The sequence below is a fragment of the Kalmanozyma brasiliensis genome (assembly GCF_000497045.1).
Source record: "Kalmanozyma brasiliensis GHG001 unplaced genomic scaffold PSEUBRA_SCAF12, whole genome shotgun sequence".
NCBI lineage: Eukaryota > Fungi > Basidiomycota > Ustilaginomycetes > Ustilaginales > Kalmanozyma > Kalmanozyma brasiliensis.
Window position 1 is genome coordinate 80,019 of NW_015961951.1, and position 22,078 is coordinate 102,096.

General features: G+C 58.5%; 7 protein-coding genes across 7 annotated transcripts; 3 read left to right on the top strand and 4 right to left on the bottom strand.

Moving 5' to 3' along the window:
* Positions 1-24: 24 nt before the first annotated feature.
* Positions 25-3,312, bottom strand: PSEUBRA_001068 (Nucleotidyl transferase domain protein; the record flags this gene model as incomplete). The annotated part of the gene is made up of 1 exon (XM_059464553.1): positions 25-3,312. One exon carries the CDS (start codon positions 3,310-3,312, stop codon positions 25-27), a length of 3,288 nt encoding a protein of 1,095 aa, XP_059321113.1.
* Positions 3,313-5,331: 2,019 nt separating this feature from the next.
* On the bottom strand, positions 5,332-10,287 carry PSEUBRA_001069 (Protein kinase domain protein; the record flags this gene model as incomplete). The annotated part of the gene is made up of 1 exon (XM_016434392.2): positions 5,332-10,287. The coding sequence occupies one exon, from the start codon at positions 10,285-10,287 to the stop codon at positions 5,332-5,334; it is 4,956 nt and encodes a 1,651-aa protein (XP_016294111.2).
* Positions 10,288-11,907: 1,620 nt separating this feature from the next.
* PSEUBRA_001070 (uncharacterized protein) lies at positions 11,908-12,282 on the bottom strand (the record flags this gene model as incomplete). The annotated part of the gene is made up of 2 exons (XM_016434387.1): positions 11,908-11,958; positions 12,037-12,282. 2 exons carry the CDS (start codon positions 12,280-12,282, stop codon positions 11,908-11,910), a joined length of 297 nt encoding a protein of 98 aa, XP_016294113.1.
* Positions 12,283-12,722: 440 nt separating this feature from the next.
* On the top strand, positions 12,723-15,623 carry PSEUBRA_001071 (Ubiquitin interacting motif; the record flags this gene model as incomplete). Its single annotated transcript, XM_059464554.1, has 4 exons — positions 12,723-12,863; positions 12,964-13,141; positions 13,210-13,337; positions 13,860-15,623. The coding sequence occupies 4 exons, from the start codon at positions 12,723-12,725 to the stop codon at positions 15,621-15,623; spliced, it is 2,211 nt and encodes a 736-aa protein (XP_059320868.1).
* Positions 15,624-15,780: 157 nt separating this feature from the next.
* On the bottom strand, positions 15,781-17,124 carry PSEUBRA_001072 (RNA-binding S4 domain protein; the record flags this gene model as incomplete). Its single annotated transcript, XM_016434377.1, has 1 exon — positions 15,781-17,124. One exon carries the CDS (start codon positions 17,122-17,124, stop codon positions 15,781-15,783), a length of 1,344 nt encoding a protein of 447 aa, XP_016294115.1.
* Positions 17,125-18,325: 1,201 nt separating this feature from the next.
* Positions 18,326-19,950, top strand: PSEUBRA_001073 (S-adenosylmethionine synthetase, C-terminal; the record flags this gene model as incomplete). Its single annotated transcript, XM_016434370.1, has 3 exons — positions 18,326-18,387; positions 18,533-18,593; positions 18,892-19,950. 3 exons carry the CDS (start codon positions 18,326-18,328, stop codon positions 19,948-19,950), a joined length of 1,182 nt encoding a protein of 393 aa, XP_016294116.1.
* Positions 19,951-21,311: 1,361 nt separating this feature from the next.
* Positions 21,312-22,025, top strand: PSEUBRA_001074 (uncharacterized protein; the record flags this gene model as incomplete). The annotated part of the gene is made up of 1 exon (XM_016434361.1): positions 21,312-22,025. The coding sequence occupies one exon, from the start codon at positions 21,312-21,314 to the stop codon at positions 22,023-22,025; it is 714 nt and encodes a 237-aa protein (XP_016294117.1).
* Positions 22,026-22,078: the final 53 nt, after the last annotated feature.

Sequence of the window (22,078 nt, forward strand, 5' to 3'; positions counted from 1 at the left end):
CGTACTGACACTGAGAAACCACCCTCAATCGAGCTTAGCATTCTCCCGATCCTTCCTCGCAATGCCACTCGACGCCGCCGCCGCCGCAGCGGCCGCGGCCTGTGCGTGCTTTCGCAGTTTTGCCTGTTGCAGCACGCTCTCTGGCAATCGCATCGGTCTCGGTGGTGACTCCTCCCTCTGCGCGGGCTGCTTAGCATCCGCACCGCGCCAATCCGGCGAGCCAGCCGACGAATCCGTCCCCTCCAACTCGGAGAGCCGCGCCAGCTCGTCCAGCGTCGCCTCGCTGATCACAGACCCCGACTCATCTTCGTCATCGTGGTCAGCTCGAGGTGCAAATTTGTCCGCGTCCATCGGCAGCGTCGATTCGGCCCCCGACTGCGCCGCTCGTCGGAGGTATTCTTGGACGAGCGCGTGCGTGTCTGCTTGCTGCTGGTGGTGCGATGGGCGTCGACCATCGGTGACGGCAGGACCGAGAGACCATGGCGAGCTCGCGGAGGAGCAGTGTAGCGTGCTCGCGCTGTTGCTGTCGAAGAGCGCTGACGAGGATGCATGGCTTGAGGCGGACAACCGTCGCGGACCTGATGTGGAAGGCTGTTGCACATGAAGCGTCGCCATTCGCGACTCGAGCTCCGACGGTGCGAGAGAGTGCGGTGACGCTGGCTCATAGAACGTTGCGGGTGCAGGTGTCGGTATCGCTCCGGCTTGAGAGTGAGGCATCAAGGATGCACCACCTTGCGCACGACGTTGGTGTCCATTCGCCAAAGCAGGTGCTCGAGGCAGCGACTTAGATCGATTGAGCGTTTCCGAAAACGAGCGCGACGTCTTGCCACGCGGCGTGCTTCCCATGTCGTCACGTGTGGACGCCACTGAAGGAGCACCAAAGCTGATTTCGGCGCCGTACGCAAACGCCTCCTGAGCGCCAAGACCGTTGCTCGAGTGGTACCCATTGGGCACAGCGTGCTTGAACGATGGCGACGTGCGTGCCGAAGCGTGCCCGATGCTGGCGCGTCCAGCGGAGTCGAGCGGGGCATATCCACCCGAATCGCTTTGCGCAGAGCTGAAGGACGCCGTGCCTGCATCGGTGCTGTGCGAGCTAGCCCCAGCGTAGCGAGAGTGCTGCGGCTTGGGGCTCAATCCGTGTGTGCGAGAGAGCGGAGCAAGCATCGCAGCCGTGGGTGGGTATGCGACGCCCTGCCCGAGTCCACGCGCCATCTGTTCAAACGCAAAGCTGCCTCCGTAGCCGCTGATGCTGTTGCCGTCGTAGCGTCGATTCGAATCGCGGTAGGGACGTCCACCGTTGGCGCTCGCAGTGTAGAAGCTGGTTCCATTCGGCACGCCCATACCCATATACGAGTGATACGGATTGCGCTGCATGGAGCCGGGACCATCGGGAGCGCGACTGAGGCTGTCCTCTCGCTCCTCGCACAGCTCGGCGATGAGCGTTGAGATCTTTTGCCCGCGAGTGTTGGTCAGGAAGCGACTGGCACGCATGAACTCGCCGCGAATCGTGTATAGACCATCCTTAGTGACGGTTCGCGAGACATTGTAGCCCATCTGGAAGGGGTCCTCGATGCAAAGCTCGGCGTTCCAGCTCTTGCTGTCCTTCGAGAGCAAGCCAGTCTCGGACTTGAGACTGATGACATCGCGAGCGTAGCTAAACTCTTTGCTAAAGTAGCGGAAGAAATCGATGAGGAGCTCGCCGACGTTTTCGTGATTCTCTGAGGCCCACTCCTTTTTGAGCTCCTCGACGTCGTCGTAAAAGTAGATATTGTTGCCGTTGAGCTCCATCTCTTCGGGCTTCATGATGCGCGTGGGCGGTACGCGTTGCAGATTGGGCAGCACGGCGGGCTTCTTGACGTGCGTGAGGAAGAAGAGCACCAGGAGCGTGTACCCGTACGATGAAAGAGTGCCGGTGTAGGGCGAGTTGAGCTTTCTGCGCTTGGCCCAGACCTTGATGAAGAGTACGAGGGTGCGCAGACGCTGCGGGTCGACCATCGCGTAGCTGAGCAGCAAGCGCGTGTTTTCGAGCGCAAGTCGATTCTCGAAGCCAATGTCGCATGCAATCTCGTAGGGCAGGTCGGCGGTGGGCGAGCGGGTGATCTTGATGATAGGGATCCTCGCTTTGGGCAAAGGCATGACGGTGAAGTCGGTCTCTTCGCGGATGAGCTGGCCGAGCGTCTCCACCAGCTCGGAAGCGGTATGCTGCGTTTTGGGCTGTCCGTCTTCCCCCTTGCTCATCAGGCAGCAGAGATCCATGTCCGAGTTGCGCAGCGCAAAGCCGTTGGCCATGCTACCGAAAGCGAGCAGCTTGGCGCCGGGACTGACACGATTGGCGAGCCTCTCGAGCTGTCGGCGGGTGGCTTCCTTGATTCGGTACTCTTCCTCGGTGGGAAGGATGGGCGACAGGAAGGCGACGACGCAGCTGGTCAGCTCGTTGGTGTGACGCTCCCAATGTGGACCGGAATGAGTCTGGCTGTGGCTTGGACTTGTTGCTGACATAGACGCACTGTGACCATATCCCGAGCTTGCCGCCGACGGCGATGTGAGCATGCTAGCGCCCAGACTCTGAAGGGAAGGGACGAGTCCGTGATGTTGTTGTGGCAGTGCTCGCATTTGGGGACTGGCGCGCATGCTGCGAGAGCCGTGGTAGGAGACATTGGATCCGTTGGCGGAGTAGGGCGATGTTGCGTTGGCGGGCGTGGCTGTCTGAGACCGCACACGACCGTTTGGAGAGGCGGAGGGAGTCGTGTTGGAAGCGGTGGTGCTGCCATTGGCCGCTGGCAGGGGTGCAGATCGGCTCGGTGAAGTCATGAGCGGAGCGGACCCAGCGCTCATTTGAGACGGGAGATAGCCTGTAGCAAACGAGCCGGTGGTGCCCTCGAGGTTGTTCGTATGCGAATGGACGCCGTTCTGGCTTTGGGTGAAAGCAAAAGCCTGCAAGGGAATGGCAGGGAGGTTGGCCGCTTCGGCGCGAAAATGGGAGAGAGGCGTATGCGGAACGCTGTCGTCCTGTGTCGAAGATCGCTGCATCGGCGGACGGGCTTGATTTCCGTCTGGTGCGGACGTCCTGCGAACCGGCGTGGTAGCTGCGGACAGAGTGGAGGACGAGGCTGCGGTGGAGCCATTGGTCGAAGCTCGCTCCTGGCCGGAGGTGCTGTTGGAGCGCTGTTGACCTGAAGCGCCTCGCTGCGACGAGGCTTTGTCGGAGGACGAGGCCGCCGAGAGGGTAGCCTTGAGCTTGGCGGAAGCTTCGGATCTCGCTGTACTGGGCCTACGTGCCGAGAGTGCGGCAGACGTGGTGGAGGATGCCATTCGATCGGACCTGTCTGAGCTGATCGAGCTGCCAGATACAGAGCGAGAGTTGGACGCGGAGGAGGTCTCCAGATGACGTGACGGCGATGCGGATATAGAGTGTCCGGAGTCTACCAAGAGTGAATTTGGGATGGACACAGCAGCATCTTGCGACCGACTGCGCTGGCGAGAGGCACCCGCTGTGGTTGACGAGACGGGCATGGTTGTAGTGACTCGTTACGAGACTTTACTGAAGTGCAAGAGCGCGAGGGTCGTCCCTGAGAGGAGGCTACCGGCTGAAAGTTGAGCGCGCTAATTCGAGTGCTGCGTCGGGGTCGTCGATGCGAACAAGAAGGTATGCTAGATTGTCTGAAGTGGCCGTGATTGGAATGCGGCAATCGCTGTAGTGCTGGAAAGACGTGGTTGACGGGTCGAGATTGCTAATGGTGACCAACAGACAATCGAGGGCGGTCGAGTTCTTGAGCGGTAGAATGCAATGATGCGGAGTGTGATCGATACGAAGACGAGTCGCGGTGCGGGAACGTGCTTTAGACGAAATGCGGGATGCTCTTGTTCCGCTTGATGCAAGGGCTGCTGATGCGATAGAATGAGGTTTGAGGAGAGCTGAGCGCTGTCGGCAATGCTGATGATGCGTTGTTCAGAATAAGACTGATACGTATGCGGGTCAAGCCGGCCGGCGACTCGAGTAAAGTGATATGCCTGCAGAGAGGCTACCTCCCGGGGGTCAACCTTGAAGCTGAGCAGCGAATACGAAGAAAGGCGAACAGCACCTGGAAGGCTGCGAGTCCGATCCGAGAGTCTGATTGCGTCGGAAGATGCGCTCGTCAGGCAGCTGCTAGCTTGCCGAACGTCTTGCGACAAATGGGATGGGCCGCTATGGCTCTGATGAATGTGGCCAAGCTTACGGTAACGAAGTGGCGGGTCGTATGCAGCGACGCAGCGACAAGAATCAGCCTCTTGTGGTGGGATCGAGACGATGAGCGAGACCAGATCACTGCGGCTTGAAGTGATATGCTGATAAAGAAGCTGAGCGCAGGGCGGGAATGATGGACAAGGTGACCGTGCTCTGAGTGCGGGTCAGATGATGCGGGCGCTGCGGGTGGAGCGAACAGGCAGCGGAAAACGGCAATGGAAACCTTGTCGAGCTTGATGAAGCCAGCTAGATGTGACAGAAGCGGAGTGGATCGATGTGATGGTTCAGAAGCTGAGCCTCTTTCGAGGAGGAGCAGACTTGGCCTTCTTGTCATGAGGCAAATGCAATTTGAAAGCGGCCAAGCGGATTGCATAGAGCCAGCGTGAAGCGCTTTTTCTTTCAGACGGCCGACTGAGCCTTCTTTTCGAGCTCAAGTCAAAGTGTCACTTTGCACTCGACTTGCTCTCTCACACAGACGCTGTCCATACGAATCAATCTGCTTGAGGCGCTAATGATCCGCGTACTTGCAGTGATCTGCGATCTGCGATCTGCGCTTTGGCAGCATTCTGTCGGTGCGTGAGTCTTCATAGTGTCGGCGTGTGCGCAGGATCGAGCTCATGAGCACCCAACGCCACGAACAAAGAGGGTCCAACACTCGACCAACGGCAACCAAAAAGATGAAAGGGAAAGTGAAAAAGGCTCACAGGAGCGTGCCGCAGAAAAATGGATTGCGACTCAGCTGCCAGGCTACGCGCGAGATGGCCACACGCGTTTTCCAATAAAATTTAGAGCTCGATATTTAAAATTAAACAATTTATAACCGGCTCAGAACGACCGGCAAAGAGCTGCGCTCACCTTTCGAGTCTTCGATTTCGATGCAGTGATAGGAGAGCTTCCTTTGTTCTGCCATGCTGGTGAACCTTAGTTGCGTTCGCAGATGCAGACAATCCTTTGTGCAATCAATGGAAAGAGTGTGGGAGTATGCGGCAGCGCCGCTACGATAAGCCCAGTCCGCCCTCTGCCTAAGCTTGGACTCGCATGGCGATGCCAAGACAAATGCTACGTTGCATGTGCTCAAGGTGGTGATTGTTGTCCAAGCTCCCCGCTCACCCCTTCGTCGTGGAATCACTGCTCCAACTCCCCCTGCGTCGCAAGCCATGGGTGCCAGAGTCACCGTCTCTTCGCTCTCCGTCCGTTTCGGCCTCCTCTTCTCCTGCTGATGCTTCCATCTCGACCGTTCGCGCTTTCTCCAGCAACGCGACAATGCTCGCACGGCTGCATGGATCCGCCAGGAAGTCGCTCATCGCCAGCGTCTCGGCGGTCGGTCTTTTGTTCGCATCCATCTCCGTCGCCCAGTGCAAGAACAACTTGAGCTCGTGCGAGAGCGAGCCCGGATCGCGCAATGCCGGCAATCCTTTCTCTGCTGTCAACATGATGGCCCGCAGCGGTGGGAATTCGACTCTCGGAGGCTGACCTTCGATCATCTCCCACAGCACCACGCCCAACGACCACACGTCACTGGGCGTGGTGATGCCGTAGCTCTTGCCCTTGATCACTTCGGGAGCCATCCAGTACGGCGTGCCGATCACCGAGTGACGCGAGCGGACCCCAGCGCTGAGTTCGGCGGCATGCGTAAAGTCGCTCAGCTTGCACACGCCCGTGCTCGAGATCATGACATTGTCACTGCGGACGTCGTGATGCGTTATGCTCTTGCTGTGCAGGAACTGCAGCCCCTCGACCATGTCACACAGAACGCGGCTCATTTCGGGTTCCTTGAGCACCACGCCGTCGTCCTTCAGCGCGATTAGGTCGGCCAGGCTCCTGTCTGCCAGCTCGTGCACCAACCAGATCGCGTTGTCCGTGAGGACGGTCGAATAGAGGTCGAGGATGTTGACGTGACGGCAGCGTCGCCAAACACTGACTTCTTTCACCAAGCCCAAAAGACGCGCGGAAGGCTCCGCGTCGGGATCGGTGGTGAACCGGATGCTTTTGATGGCCACTCGCCGCCTCTTGAGGACATCATTAGCGGCAAAGACGGGCCCGCTCTCGCCTTCGCCAATCATTTGCATGTCCTGCAGCACGTTCTGTTGCAGCGGCTTCAGTTCGATGGCTTCGCGCAGATGAGCCAATTTGGGTGGGAGAGCGACTGCCATGGTGCTGAAATCCTGCTTGCCGAGTCTCGGCGATGCTGAGCCACTGTCACCGCCCGGAACCGGGCTTCTCGTTGGTCGTCCACGCTGCTCCGCATCTATTGTGCGCATTAGATTGACGGCTGCAACTTTCGCTTCGAGCTCTGCCTTGCTCGGCAACGCCGGGACCGGCGGTGCTTCGTCCGATCCTATCTGCATCGGCATCATTTCCTCCAAGTCCATGGACTGACGCGCTAGCATCAATTCGCGGAACGACTGGATCGCTTCCGAATCGTCGCCCATCATCGATGCCGTCTCGAAACCACTAGCATAGTGCATCGAGACCGGGAAGCGCCCGGCATCCTCTTGGGCACGTGGTCCGATCGAGATGATGGATCTGGTGTCGTCGCGTTCTCGAGCGTGCGGACAGGTCCCTTTGCTTCGCCCCTTCTTGTCACGGCGGCGATTGGGCGACGAAGCAGCTTCGCCATCCTTGCGAGATGCGAAAGCTCGGTGCGACGTCACGTCGTCGAGCGTCTCGAAAGCGTCGCCAGGCGACGAAGGCGAGGGATACTCTGCTTCGAAGCTGGAGAAAGTAGAGAATGTCTTGCTCAGCTCAAGGCGAGGCGGCGCTGCAGATGCAAGCCGAGGCACCTGTTCCGATGCTGGCGGCGCATTCGCAAAGCGGTCCAGTGAATCCTTGGAGGGAATCGGTGGGAGCTGCTCCTTTGGTGACCGTAGAGCATGGATAAACTCAGCCTCGTGCAAACGAGGCGACGCATGTGAGAAATTGTCAGCCCCCTCCTGCTCCTTGGGCAATGGCAGCAAAGGCGATCCGCGGCTGCCATCTGAAGGATTGGGTGATGCGTCGGCCATTGTCGACATCGATGGCGATCGATCCAGATAGTCGTCTCGCATCCACTGGTCGATGGCAGAATAATAGTCCGATGCTCCACCTGACGACGCTGGGGATGCCGGAGACGCCGGGGAGGCTGGAGATCCCGGGGAAAGCGCAGGTGACAGGAACGGTGGTCGCAGCCGATCGGAGGTAGTAGCAGCAGTACCGTTGGTGGACGCAGCGGGCAAGGGGGGTATCGTGTAGAATCCATCTGCTCCTGGAGATATGTACTCTGGCTGCTTTCGTATCACCACCGTGGGCTTAGGAGGTGGCGGCGGCGGCGGTCCCGTAGAGTCGCGTGCGGAAGTGTGAATTTCACTCGAAGTGATTATGCCGTCCGCCTCACGCCTGTGGGACTCCACCGTTTGCTGCTGCGAGTGTGATGGTCCGTGGCCTTTCAGTGAGGAGACACCGTATTCGCGGGATGCTGAGCCGTGCGAGTGGCTGCTTAGGGGACTGCGCTCCGGTCGAGACAGGCTGTCCGCGGATGTCTTTCTGGAGATCGGGCCCTGCACGGGCGACTGTTGCGTACGTCTGCTCGAGACTGAGGACGCACCGGGACTGCAGGCATCGTCTCGTAGGGCGATGTGTGCCCATCGAGTCGAGGACGAAGGAGGATATATGCGTGGTGGAGCCTGACGGCGATCTCGCAGTCCAAGACCTGTCGTCACGCTATTCCTGCCCTCGGAGGTGGTGATCGAAGGTGCCGCGCTCGCCCAGCTCTCCTGCGCCCGGTGACCCTGACCAGCGGTGTGGCCGCCATCGAGGGACGAAGGGCCCTTCTTTGCGAACCGCCACGCAGTCTGTGCTCCCGCGGGCGAAGCTACAGCCACTTCGGGCTCGGAAGCGGTGACGGACAGTGCCGGGGAGCGTGCGCGCCAATCAATATCTTTGGGGGGCACGGCAGGCAACACGGAATCTCGGACGGATAGGCTCGGTGACGGTGAGCTATGAGGCACGGGTCCAGGATTGTTGCCGTGGCCGTGACCCAGTGAGGAGGTGGCGATGGTAGGAGCTGGGCTTCTTGTGCGCATCGACGAGTGACCGGACGAGCTGGTATCGAGGGGCGAGCTGGTAACAGCCCGTTCGAGAACGGTCGAGACATTCTCCGTGTGGATGCGAGGCAGAGGTGCATTCGAGCCACTCCTCTCTCGAGCGTACACGTCCGGACGGGACCGAGCGGACGCGTACGAGTCGGCGGAGCCACAGCGAGACGTGTTCATGTCCGCCCGAAAGGAGGGCGAACGAGAAGCGCTAGGAGGATGCGGCGAGCGTTGAACGCGGCCATGCGTCTCGATGGCATCGCCGCTTGCGCTCGGACTCAGTTGCGAGATGCCGAAGTCCAGCGAAGCTGCGGAAGGAGACACCTTGCGTGCACCGAGCTGGCTTGCCCGAACTGGTCTGAAGACACTCTTGGTGACGACGGCAGCCTGAGCGATCTGAACAGTTTCGAAATCGTCGTGCAGATCCATGCTGGCTCTTTTGGCCATGTCAGGGCTTTCGTCAAGCCTCTGCTGCCCTTGATCGAGGAGTGTGCGGCCAGATTGACCTCGGTCGGAACCTGGATCCATGCCGATGGCTGCTCGCATGCGTTGAGATGCCTTGGGGGTGGCATGAGATGGGACGCGGTCGCGTTGGACCGTGTATTTGGGAGTGTCGTGGGCAGACATACCGATGCCAAGGCCGTTGAGCGAGCTCTCCTCACCTTGTTGTGCGGACAAGCCGTCTTGCCGACGTGACACCGGTTCTGTGCTCTTCTGAGATCCCTTCGCTGGGTTGCTTTGCTTGTCGTTGGCGGCTGAAGGGATGGAGCTGAGAAGCGAGGTGGCCCAGTCGTCGTAATCTTCGGCAGCAAAGTCAGGCAGCAAGGGACTCTTGGACGGTAGAGAGGAGGCCTCGTCCGAGGATGGTGTCTTTCGCGGCGCGCTGAGGTCCCACCCTGCTTCGAGAACGCTGCTGTAGGAGGTGCTGGCTCTGGAATGGTCGCTACCACGCCGTGCTCCGGCTGGCCACAGATGAGCGTTGGACGCCACCGCCGCGCTGAGGACTGGATCTTGGGCAAGTCTCTGGGACAGAACGCGGCGCGTGTCGTCGGCGTCGCCACCGCTGTGTACGGCCCGCTGGACATAGAATTCGGTCTTGTCCATGATGAGCCTGGCTGCTGCGCTGGGATCAGCGTGAACATCTCGATTGTCCATACCTTCGGACAGCAATATGCTCGCCCAGGACGCCGGCAGTCCTGTGTAGCCTTGCGGGCCGATATCGACGTGGACATTATGCGCGACGTCGTAGGGTAGGCCGATGGCGGGATCGGCGTGGTCCACGAAGGCATACAATGCAGCTTCAGCGTTGCTGGGATTGCGACTGTGGCTGCGAGGATGTTGAGAGCCAGATGCCACAGTGAAGCCGGGACGCGTCCACGAGTCGTCCGATGGCGTCTCACATGTAGCGCTGTGAGGCGAGTATGCATCGCGCATGGCTGCATAGCTTGCATCGCGCTCTGCAGCTCCCTGGCTGGTGTTGGCTCGACGCAGACGTGCCGCGGACGCCTTCTTGCCGAGCTTCTTGAGACCGACGCCTGCTGCAGAGACGGCGGCCGAGGTGGAGGCGCTCGCAAAACGGAGAGCTGCGGATGATTTGCTGCTCATGTCGCTCTTGAAGTTGGAAGGGGACGAGGGACCATACTCGGGGACATGCCGGAATCCCACCTCGTCGTCGGTGCGCGGAAGATCGCGCGAGGCGAGCCGGTTGGTGTTGATCTCGCCGAGCGCATCAGGCGGCAGTTGAGGAAGCTCACGATCATAGTTGACGTTGGGCGAGACGGCGTTGCTCGAAAGCGGGGATATCGACGCGTCAGACCAAGCCGCTTCGGCGTGGTAGCGTCTCTCTTCGGGGGACAGATAGGCATGTTTCGAGTCAAGCTGCGAGGTAAACTGTGAGGACGAGGGCGAGACGTTGCTGGGTCGTCGAAACAGAGGCGTGCGAAGCGAGGTGTTGGACCTGTCGTCGTGGTCCGATGCCATGGTGCGCAGCATGGCTTGCGGATGACGTGATGTGGGCGTTGGTCACCAACGAGACGATGACGAGGCTTATTGATATAGTGATGACTTGTGGATGAGTGTCATGATGTGGTGATGGCTGGGTCTGTGCTGGAGGGGCTGATGGGATTACCGAAAGGTAGGTGCGTATTGCTACCGGTCAATGGGTGTCGTCCAGCGGCGTCCAGGCGATCCGCAAGTCACGGAGCAATGATTGCAGTGTGATGTCTCGATGAGATGAAGTGTCGGTATCGATCCGACGCGAGCGAATGATCAGGGTAGGGTTCGGTGGGAGTTCCGTTGATGAGGTTTCTTGGCAGGTGGGCAGATCCGACGATGACAAATAGGACCGCGACGAGAAGAGGGCAAGACGAGCTAAGGGCAAATGGCTGTGTCCGTCGGTATCCGACGCTGAGAGACGACGATGTCAGGGATCAACGATGCCGATGGTGGTGATGCTGATGAGCTCCTGACGCCGCGATATGGTCTCTTGGCGGTATGCATGACCGAATGAGCCAGTCCGCTCTGCAGTCCGACCCCACGCGGGAATTTCAAACACACACAAAAAGAAGGTTTGCCTCTGGCCGCGACCGAGCGGAGTGCGGTGTTGGTCTTGCTCGCACGCGTCCTGCGGCGTCTTTCCTGACTGGGCGGCGTGAGAACATCAAAATCACATTGAATCGGTACAGGCGGTGTAGTTTGCTGCCGCAATGCAAGCCGTCACATCGCTCTCGCTCGCTCGCATCGGTCGCCAGTGGGCTAGCTTGCTGAGCTTCTCGGCAGCGATCCGAGCGTGTCGGAGACACTTTTGTTTGCATGCAAACTAGTCACCTGCAGGAGTGCATAGATAGCCTCGATCTTGACAAGCGCGTCGCTGCTCGTAGGCAGACCAATGCAAGGCGACCGCGCTCGTTCGGATCTTGTCCGGACTTTGACATCGACGCTCTGCTCTGCTCACAATGCAGGGTCAGTGATCGCTAAGAGCATCCGAGGGCGCTCTTAAAGATCCAGGCCAGTCGGACATGGTGCTGCCTACTGATCCTCACATCGGCGGCTACCGACGGCGCTTCACGTCAGCAGCAAACCGCGGAAGCCGAAGCGGAGGCGTTCCGATCCGTCGGCTCATCTCGACAGCCTCAGCGTAAGGCGATTCTAATGTCGTGACTCTCTCAGTCAGACTGTGACCTGTTCGGCGAGGGCCCTTCCCTTGTCGCGCTTCCTTCTCTCTCGGGATAGCCTCATCTCCAGCTTCTGCGCCTTGCCGCAGCATCTCTGCCACATTTGCGTCCCGTTGAATTGCGTCGTGCCGCGAGGAGGAGCCACATGAATCGTGACGTCGCTTAGTCTGAGTCGAAGTGCGTCTCAGCCATGTCCTCCTAGTGCCCCAAAACCAAGCTGCTGTCTCAAGACTCCGTCTCCCTCCTGCTTTCGGGTCGCGCCTTTCATGCATCGACTGCTGAATCTGCAAATAAAGCCGCAATTACATCGTCGAATCGACCGTGATTCGAGTCTTCCTCTGCGATCGCTCGGATCCTGGCGAAGGGCGAGCCGTTGTGTGCTGAACAAATGCTGTGAGATTGCTGGTACAAATACAGGTGGATGATCGAAACGGGAGGCTTATGCCTCCTTGAGGAGCTTCTTTAGAACGTCGCGCTGGGGTTTTGAGACCTGTCATGCCAATACGATGCGAGATCCTATCAGTCAGTATCTTCCTGCGCTGCCATCAAATCTTTGCAAACTACTCACCTTCCAGTACAAGTCCCTCTTGTTGACATGATTCGAGAAGCGCACATTGTCACCCAGCTCTTGTCGTGCAAGCACCTTCTTCTCGAGCTCCGCTGCTACATCTACCGATGCTGCTTTTGGTGCCTTTGCTGCTGCTGTGATGATGTTGGCTCTGGATACGGACGTCGATGGTGGCAGTCGCAGCGATTGGATGGCGGAAGCGGGAAGGGGCTTGACCTTGAGCATCTTGACGGCTGTTGACCTCATCGTGTCTATCAGGTGGTGTCGAGTCGATCAGGAATGTGGTGCAAGCTGTGTAAGAGATCTGTCCTCGTTCTTGAGAGCGGACAGTAGATGGCTAGGTGCGACAGAGTGATGGTGTGGATGTCGAAGTGAGCGAAAGAGCATCATCAAATCTCAAAGTCTGGAAGAAAGCTTTGAAAATTTACGTTCCGGCCGAAAAATCGCCTGTGGACCCTCGAAAAGCTCCACATCACGGTTGCTCCGCCAAAAAGTGTTGGTTACGCAGGGGCCTTTCGACCTTCTGATGTTGCTTGACGTCTTCTGACTCTCGACACCACTCACCTTCCGCGTCTTTGTCGCCGTACTCTCTTGGATCGCCTAGAGGTGTCTCTGACCCTCTGAAACAGGCTGCATCGAGCGCGTCGCTTGGTACACGACGCCAGCGCCTCCCAGCATCGTACAACATGGCCGACCACTCGGCTCAGATACAGGAGGTTTGCGCGTTTACCGGTTGCAATGACTATCAAGCTCGCACGGTCCTAGAGAGGTCCAATGGCAGCGTGGAAAGGGCGGTCAATTCGTTCTTTGACGATCCGCCACCAGAAGTAAGTGTTCATTCGCCCAAAGGTGGACTTCGCACAACAAGCACAACAAGCACGCTCAAGCTGACTCTGACCTTCGCTTGGGTCGTGCTGCATTCGACAGAGACCCCCACCAGGCTCGAACTCGCAAGCTTCCTCAAATGCGATTGTTCCCTTTCAAGGACCCGCAGATCCGTCTACTGCGTCAGGATCAGGATGGGACGTGCCAAACAATCCAGCCTATGCTCCTCCGACAGGGCCCCCTCCAGCGTCCGGCCAGGGTTGGGCCGGCAACAAGAAAGGTGTGTTCGACCTCGCTCTAGTTCATGACGAGATCTTTGACTGACCTTCTCCGTACCTTGTCCAACAGATGTGATCGACTTGACCGCCGACGCCGACACGGACGAGGATCTTAGGCGAGCCGTGGCCGCCTCGCTTCAGGACCACCAATCGCAACAAGCCGCAGGCAGACCAGCAGCTCCAACTGGGTCGATTGGCGTAAGTGACGAAAGATCCGGGTCTCCATGCAGAGGATGGGAGGGCGGGCTCGAGGACCAAAATGTTGTACAGATGGACGTGGACGAGATGGAAGAGGACCAATTGCAACTGGACCGAAACACTTCGATCCCCTCCGCCGTGCTCGAATCGCCGAGGATGCTCGCGTCCAATGCAGCAGGGGACAACGCCGGCAAAAAGAGAGGCTCCGAGGAGCAGGACACCGACGACGAGTTCGTTGAAGCACGCAGATACGGCCTTCGCGATCGCACTAAGATCAAGAAGGCAGAAAAGACGCCGACCATCCTCGGCCAATGCCAGACCGAAGCGCCCTCTCGAGGTCGCGACATGAGGACATACGGACGACGCAACAGCAGAAGGGGCAAAGGTCGGGGCAAAGGCGTCGAAGGTTGGAGCAGCTGGAATACGGTGCGCTCTCCCACACTGATCAGCGTCATGAGATGCCAGAACGAGCGATTTCACTGACGCATTCTTCGCCCTCTCTTCTGCACTTGGACACCACAGGATATCGGCATGTCGGAGGACGAGCAGATACGACAAGCGCTCGAAGCAAGTGTACAAAGCCATCACGACCTCATGCAAACCACGGGCTCCGGTGCAAGGACGCCAGCGCTTCCTCAGCACCTCGATTTCAATCTGCAGAGCCGTCGAGTGCAGGGAGCGCCGATTGCCATGGTGGCGCCGTTCGCCTCGCTTGAGATCGTCGCCAGCTTACTGCAAGCCTTGTTCGCAGCGCCACAGGTTCGCACAGCCTACCTAGCATCTCGACCGATCGACAATCGTGGCTCGGACTTGTCCAACTTTTGGAAGGGAGCTGCACCCACCGACTCGAGCTTGGACGCACCACAAGATAAACTGGACGCCCACATGGATCTTTCGCGGCGACTGCAGACGCTCTTCGCTTTTGCGACACTTTCACAAAGGCCACTCTGCGTGGTGCAGGACGTGGCCTCGCTGGCACCCAGCGAGGTGATCGCACGAGGCGCGGACCACTCGGCCCCTGCCAAGGTCGCCAGTCTCTTTTACGAGTTCGTAGTGGACAGTCTTGGCAAGCACATCTCGGCGTTCACGGACACGATTCTCAACACACCCAATGCGGAGCCCGTCGACACGGATGCCTTGTGGATGACAGACGCACTCTTTCTGTCCAGCGGAGCGGCTGCTCTCACTCATCCAGCTTCGCCCCGTCTCAATGGCGAGTCAGGATCATCCTCATCATCACCACCCAAGGTCGAGCAACACCGAAGCTTCCTGCAGCTGCGTCACGACTCGGTCAACTCAGACACCTACTCCTGTCTTCGGGCTGCGCTGGCGTCCGATGGCGAAGGCGCTCTGCTCACGCGGACAGCAAGCGTCATCAGCATGGGCATCGACCACGCCCTCCCCACAGCCGAAGGAGGTCCACCACCGTTCACCATCAACGAACGCATTCACCTCGACTCGCTCATGTGGGACCGACGGCAGGGCGTTCGACTCGATGCTGAGCTTCGTGATCTCGAAATGGTGCGCCTCGATGCAATACGTCAGGACCTCGAAGCACGCAAACGCAAACTTCTCGGCGACGGCGGGCGGCCAGCCAACGAGGTGCTCTTGGGCGCAAAACGCTACTTCGAACAAATTGCGACACCTGGCGACGGCACCGATGCCATCCGATCCTCCTCACTCGCAGAAGCAGCGCCGCAGATCCAAAAGATCCTCGACGCAGTCCAAGCCGACCTCGCCGCCACCGACAAGCTTATCGCCAAGATCCGAGCGCAGATCGATGCCAAGCGCGCCCTCGTTGCCGACCGCGCCAAACGCGAGGCTTCCAATCCAGAATGGACGCAGCTCGCGTACGATCTCTGTGCGGTCCTGTACAACGAGCTCGGTCGATGTGTTGCGCTCGTCAAACAGCCCAACGGCTCTTGGTGGAAGATCGCCAATGGTCAAGCGATCGCCGTCGACAAAGAGGACGTGATTATGGGCCGACCACAAGACCCGTCCTCGGGCGTCTTCTGGGTTGTCTACGCCAGGGTCGAGAATACGACTTCGACCGTGGAGCAGGACGAACAGGCGAGAGAGGAGTTGATCAGTGAGGCGATGAAGGTCGGGATAGCGGATGACAATCTGACGTATGAGTCGGAGTTGCTGTCGTTGATTCGGTCGGATGCTGCGACGCCCAGCTCGACGGTGGCCGAGGGTGTGCCGGGTGAGGTGGAGGAGAAGGGGGTCGATGTGACGATGGAGAATGGGGAGGCGGAGGAGCCCAAGTCCCCTCGAACTACTTGATTGGCGAGCAGGTGTAGAGGAAAGCTCAGCATGTACCACTTCACCCGAAAAGGACTCATTATGTTCACCAAACCACCCGATCCTCGTTCGGCGTCGTGCACTCTCAAATCCTGTCTATGCATGCTATGATGTGATGGTATGCTATGTGAAAGCCGGCTCATGCGACGACCCTAGCTGCGGACCACTTGCTAGCCTCCCTGGCCCTCGCCGCGTCCAAATGTCTCCTCCAACCCTCGACAGGTTTCGTCCTTCCCCAACCCCTCCTCAGCGCGGACCTCTTCATGTTCTGATCCTTGGCCCTCATCGTATCGAACCCGTTCCTGCCTGCTTCCGCCTCGAGCTTGACACGTCGTGCGTCGGCACGTGTGCGCGGTGCGTTGCGGGTGTAATGCTCCCACGCCATGGAGTAGAGCTCGCCGCCCGCGGGGTAAGGGGAGGGGAGATCGGTGCGGAACGTCCAGCGTGTTTTGCCGTCGGTGGACGTGCGGGAGGGGACAATGGTGGGATGACGCACATAGATCGCGGAACACGTGGTGAACGAGACCTCGAGGTAGGGCGGGATGAAGAGGAAGGGCGCGGCGTAGTCCGGGAGGGTGAAGGGCAGTACGCCTGGTGGGAGGACTTTTTCGGTCTCTTTCGCTTTGCCCCTGTCCGAGGAAGTTGATGGAGAAGATTCGGCAGGCTTGTCGGAGGATGCGGCTTCTGAGGATGAGGCGGTTGCTTCTGTTGTGGTAGCCTCGCTCGATCCGCCCTCATTGCTCTCCGCAGCTTCGGCGTCGGCAGCCTCTGCAGCCTCCGTAGCATCCGCCTCGCCCGTCACGGCATCATTCACCTTCTGTGCGCTCGCCTTCTTGGCCAGCTCCTTGCTCAGCATCGGCACCGCCGCGGGCTCGACATTGATCAAATCCCCCGGCTGTAGCAGGTGATTCGGATTGCTACACTTAACCCCATTCACCTTGACCTTTCCTTGCACCACCATGGATCTCGACTCGTAGGCGCTTCTCGCGAAGCACGATCGGAAGACGACCACGTCCAATCGCCGCTCGACATCGCGCATGAACAACGATGCGGTAGGCATGGCGTCCATCTCCTCGACCACCTTTTGTTGTGTTACGTTTGCATATCCTTCCTTCTCTTCGGTGAAGGGAGCTCCATCGGACCGCCTGGCTTGGAGCGCCTTGTCGAACAACCCACCTCGTCGGGGCCCTGCAGAACTCGCCGAGCTCGAAGCGGATACTTGGGGCGGAACGAAACTCGGCAGGTCGGTAGGCAGGAACCATCGCTTGAAGCGTTTTTCGGGGATCCAATCACCGTGATACGCCCGCAGAAAACGTTTGGACCGCCATCGCTGCTGATACATCGTCAACGAAGTCTTGGTGAAGGTCGTTTGCGAGGAGTGGAAGGGAACGGTCGAACGTGCGAGGAGGTTGTACAGATTGCGCGGAGACCACGACATGCGCGGCATGATGGTCTCATGGCTGAAGACTTTGGCTTTGCGCATCGTTGTAGTGACGGGCTCGCCGCGGCTGTTGGAGAGGGAGGTGGGTGATGCTGTCGAGTAGTGATGACGATGATGAGCTCGAGAGCGTGATCCAAGAAGAAAGGGTTGCGCCTGACAAAGCTCCAACTTTTTCCGAAAGGCTAGTAGAAATCGCTGGCTCAGTGGGTCAGATCACGTGGATGCGCCAGCAATATTCGACCAGTTCGACAAAATGTGCTGTAACATTACCATAAATCTATGCCCGATGAAGCCTTCTATCAAACCCGCATCGCACGATTGGCAGGCGGATGTGACGGATCAAGAAGGAACGCGGCTTGAGCACGCCATATCGATGCACGCTTCTGCAGGCTGTGGTGGTGGGTTCAAACACTCTTCTCGACGCTGCGTCGATTGATGACCATCAACGTGCGCCATTCAGACGAGCGTCGCGCTTTGCTTCATTAGAGGAGCCACGGACGGAGCTGAGTGACATCTCATATGATCCTGAAGGGACTATCTTGAGCTTGTGTCGACACAAGACGTGCGGATACGCTCATGCGTGGATGAAAGGAATCGGCATGGACCTGCACTCGGTTCTCGAACGCAATGTCGCTCCTGGTCTGTGCTTTCTTTTCTTGGTGAACAAGACGTGCGTTCAACAAGAAGACGGCAAAGACAACAAGGAAGTCCACGTCGCTGGTCCGGTCGGCGGGGACAGTCGGTGAGCATGGGCACGTTCCTACGGATCTGCATGCTGCTCGCCAAAGGGTCTCTCAACAAAGAGCGAGAGAGAGTGGGAGAAGCGCGTGCCAACGGCAAACAGCCTCGTTTCACGGCGGCAGGCGATGATCAACTGATTTTCAACCCGACGCCTGTATTGCCTGTTGCGTGTCAGCCTGTGCGTGTGCGTAGAGTCTGAGTCTGTGAGTGTGGCACACGGATTCTTCTGAAATTTCTTCTCAAAGACCCTGTCTGTGTGACAGGCAAAGTGCCCTCCGAAGCCTCGCACGTCCCTGTTCTGGCTCTGTGTCGTGCTTTTTTCTGAAAAAGTTCTTCCAAAAGGCACAGAGTGGACCTTTGCTTTGCCGCCCTCGTGCTCGCTGCCCAACCTGACGTCGTCGCCGCCGACGACTAGCCACGCCTTGTGCTTGTCCTTCTTTCTCTCTCACCACACACATCCATCCTCTCCCTTCCGCAAACCCTCCATCTCACATAGATCAAAATGGTTGCTTCCAAGACCGCCGGTGCCCGCACCCTCCCCGAGGGCCACTTCCTCTTCACTTCGTAGGTTGTCATTGCACTGACGTGCAGTCAGATCCTGTTTGCACAAAAGCAGCGACTCCTGTTTCGCTAGAATGTATCGCTGACAATCACCTTCTTGCATTTGCTCTTTGGCTCCATTCTTCTCGCGCATCGCTTCGCATCACAGCGAGTCCGTCGGTGAGGGACACCCCGACAAGATCTGTGACCAGGTCTCGGATGCCATCCTCGTAAGTAGCAAATCGAAATGCATCGGTGGGGAAAGGAGACAGTGCGCATCGGAACCTCGCTGCTGGGCCTCTCCTCGTGATTCTGCACCGAGAAGGAGGGCAAGATTATACAAAACAGGTGTTCTGGCACCTGTCCGCAGGCTAGCAGCGCGCTGGAATGGGTCGATTGTACTGTCAGCCGAAGAAGCCGCTGAAGCGGACCTCGCAGCGCTGCAGACGATGTTTCGCGACAATCTGGATAGAACGAAAGGCTGACAATGTCCCTGCCATGCATTTGCCCCTTCTCGACGCACAACAGGACGCTTGCCTCGAGCAGGACCCCAACTCCAAGGTCGCCTGTGAGACCGCCTCCAAGACCGGTATGATCATGGTCTTCGGCGAGATCTCGACCAAGGCCCAGCTCGACTACCAGAAGGTCATCCGTGACACCATCAAGAAGATCGGCTACGACTCGTCCGAGAAGGGTTTCGACTACAAGACCTGCAACGTGCTCGTCGCCATCGAGCAGCAGTCGCCCGATATCGCCCAGGGTCTCGACCACGGCTCGCTCGAGGACCACGGAGCCGGTGACCAGGGTATCATGTTCGGTTACGCTACCGACGAGACCCCCGAGCTGATGCCCTTGACCCTCATGCTCTCGCACAAGCTCAACCTTGCCATGTCCGCCGCTCGCCGTGACGGCACCCTCGGCTGGCTCCGACCCGACTCCAAGACCCAGGTTACCGTCGAGTACAAGAAGGACGGTGGTGCCACTATCCCCCTTCGTGTCGACACGGTCGTCATCTCGACCCAGCACGCCGAGGAGATCTCGACTGAGGACCTCCGATCCGAAATCATGGAGAAGATTGTTAAGAAGGTCATCCCCTCGAACCTGCTTGACGACGACACCATCTACCACATCCAGCCCTCGGGACGCTTCGTCATTGGCGGTCCTCAGGGTGACGCCGGTCTCACGGGCCGTAAGATCATTGTCGACACCTACGGTGGCTGGGGTGCTCACGGTGGTGGTGCCTTCTCCGGAAAGGACTTCTCCAAGGTCGACCGTTCGGCTGCCTACACGGCGCGATGGGTCGCCAAGTCGCTCGTGGCCGCTGGCCTTGCCCGCCGTGTGCTCGTCCAGTTCTCGTACGCCATTGGTGTCGCTGACCCTCTTTCCGTGTTTGTCGACTCGTACGGCACCGGTAAGAAGTCGGACGAGGAGCTGGTCAAGATCATCCGCAGCAACTTCAACCTGCGACCGGGTGTCATTGTCAAGGACCTCGGCCTGCAGAAGCCCCAGTACCTTGCCACCGCCGCTGGTGGTCACTTCGGCCGACCCGAGTTCTCCTGGGAGCAGCCCAAGCAGCTCAACTTCTAAGCATCGTCCGCTCGCAGTAGCAGCAGCAGCAGCTTAGGATTTGGCTGAAAGGTCTTTCCCTCATCCTCGACTTTTAAACTTTCTTCTGGTCGATTCAACATCGTTTTTGGCTCCCGCATCTTCTCTCTTTTACCACTTCTCTCTATTGTGTTACCATCCTCCCTTTTTCGGTCTCGTTCTGTTTGAACGGTTGCTTCCCCTCGGTTCTTGGTAGTGTCCTTCCCGTGTCTCTTTGCATAGATTCCGCCCCCAACTACCCCTTACACATCTGTACTACACCTGCACTTTTGTCGCCAGCGCTTTCGTCCCGCATCCATATCGCACGCTTCACGCATCTCAGGGGCAACGAGCAGTTGCATAGCTCCTGTTTCGACGGCCCCAACCACAAAACGCTACGCTACGTCACTAGCAGTAATACCAATACCACGTCAACCGTGTTTCTTTACGTGATTTGTGGGAAGGCTGTTGAGCAGCAGCGACGTGAGACGACGAGTGAACAGCAGGCAAGAAGAGCTCATTGCCGGCCTTTTGTATACCGATGAAAGGCGCTTTGCATCAAGAGCACTTTGACAGCTGTAAGAGGCTTTGGCCTGCGACAATTTTATCGGCCGAAAGCTTGCCTCAAGAGAGACTGGCAAGCTCGTGTGAACAGGGCGCGTCGCGCTGCCGTGTCATTACGACCTCCCGCATCGAAAGAAAGAATTTCGATTTTTGTCCACTTTCGGAGGCGGCGTCGTCGCGTAAAAGGCAGCAGGACGCGGCGGAAGAGCTGCAGACTTAATCATTTTCTATGCCCGAAAAAGGCGAAAAATGCGCTAGAAGTGAGATTTGGCGGTCGAACCTCTCCCAAAGAGTGGCGCTGCAGTGGGGAAAAATGAAAATTCATTCAGGAAAAGCGGCTCGAAACGGTTGCCGAAAAGATTAGGCTTGCGAGCCACTGTCTCTCGCTCCGCTCTGAAGGCTTTCTCTCTTTTGGCTCGAGAAGCTTTGCCGCTCGGCTGAGCTGCTGGGCTGCCTGGCTGCAGTTCCGCAATCCGAACGCGGAGATGGACAGGTGAGAAGAGTGGAAGCCCTTCCTGTCTACCCTTCCTCCCTTCCCCCCCTCAACCATACTCGCTTCATCCACCTTGCCCCTTCACAACGACCGTCCTTCCCCTTTCTCCCGCACACCGCAAACGCGCACCACTACACGTCCTTCCAACTAGCTTCCGAAGAGCCCAGCCACCTTGACAAGTGCAGGCCACTTGCTCCCCTTTCTATTTCCTCTCATCTACCACTCGCCTCTCGATTACAGGTGACAAGAAAGCCTCATCTCACACTCATATATCTCATTGGTATCAACTTATCCAGTTTCGCCCAACATGTTGCTTTCCCCCGCCGTCAAGACTTCCTACCTCAGCACCATGGCCGGCGGCTCTTCGCCCACGCCAAAGCGCAAGACCGAGGAGGAGAACGTCGAAACCTCGCCTCTTGCTGGCAAGCGAGCTCGTCCCATGATACCACTCCGAGGCTCGCGATCCTCGAGTATGTTCCAGCTGCAGCAGCAGCAACAGTTGCAGACTCCCCTCCACACACCCGGGTCGCTGCACTCGCAAGACCCCTTTGCGAGCTCGTCCGATGTGACGCTCGACGACCTCACCGCCAACCCCAACAACCAGCAGCGCGACATCTTCACCCACTCGTCCGCCACGACGAAGGGCAAGACCGCCGAGTCTGGTGTCTCGTCCACCTCGCACTGGCTCAAAGTGGTCACTTCGTACGGCTACACATTCATCAAGTCGGACGAGTTGCACCTGCTCGAAGGCAACGCCGATGTGCAGATGGTCATCGAGCCGTCGAACTCTGCTCATCAGAACGAGGTGCCCGCCTCGCCACCTGCGCAGATGAGATTCCCCTTGGGCGTCGAGTTTCCACCCACGCCTTCACCTTCGGACGACGGCACTGGCGCACCTGCCAATCGATACTTTGCCCAGCAGCACGCAGGCAAGCCGCTCTGGGAGCACGTCGAGGGCGATCAGGAGGCGGCGAGACAGGCCGCCGGTGGCATCAACGAGATGATGATGGACGAGTGGTAGTTTTCTCGTCCCGCTCTCTCCAAATTCGTCTCCGTCTGTTTCGTGTGTCTCTT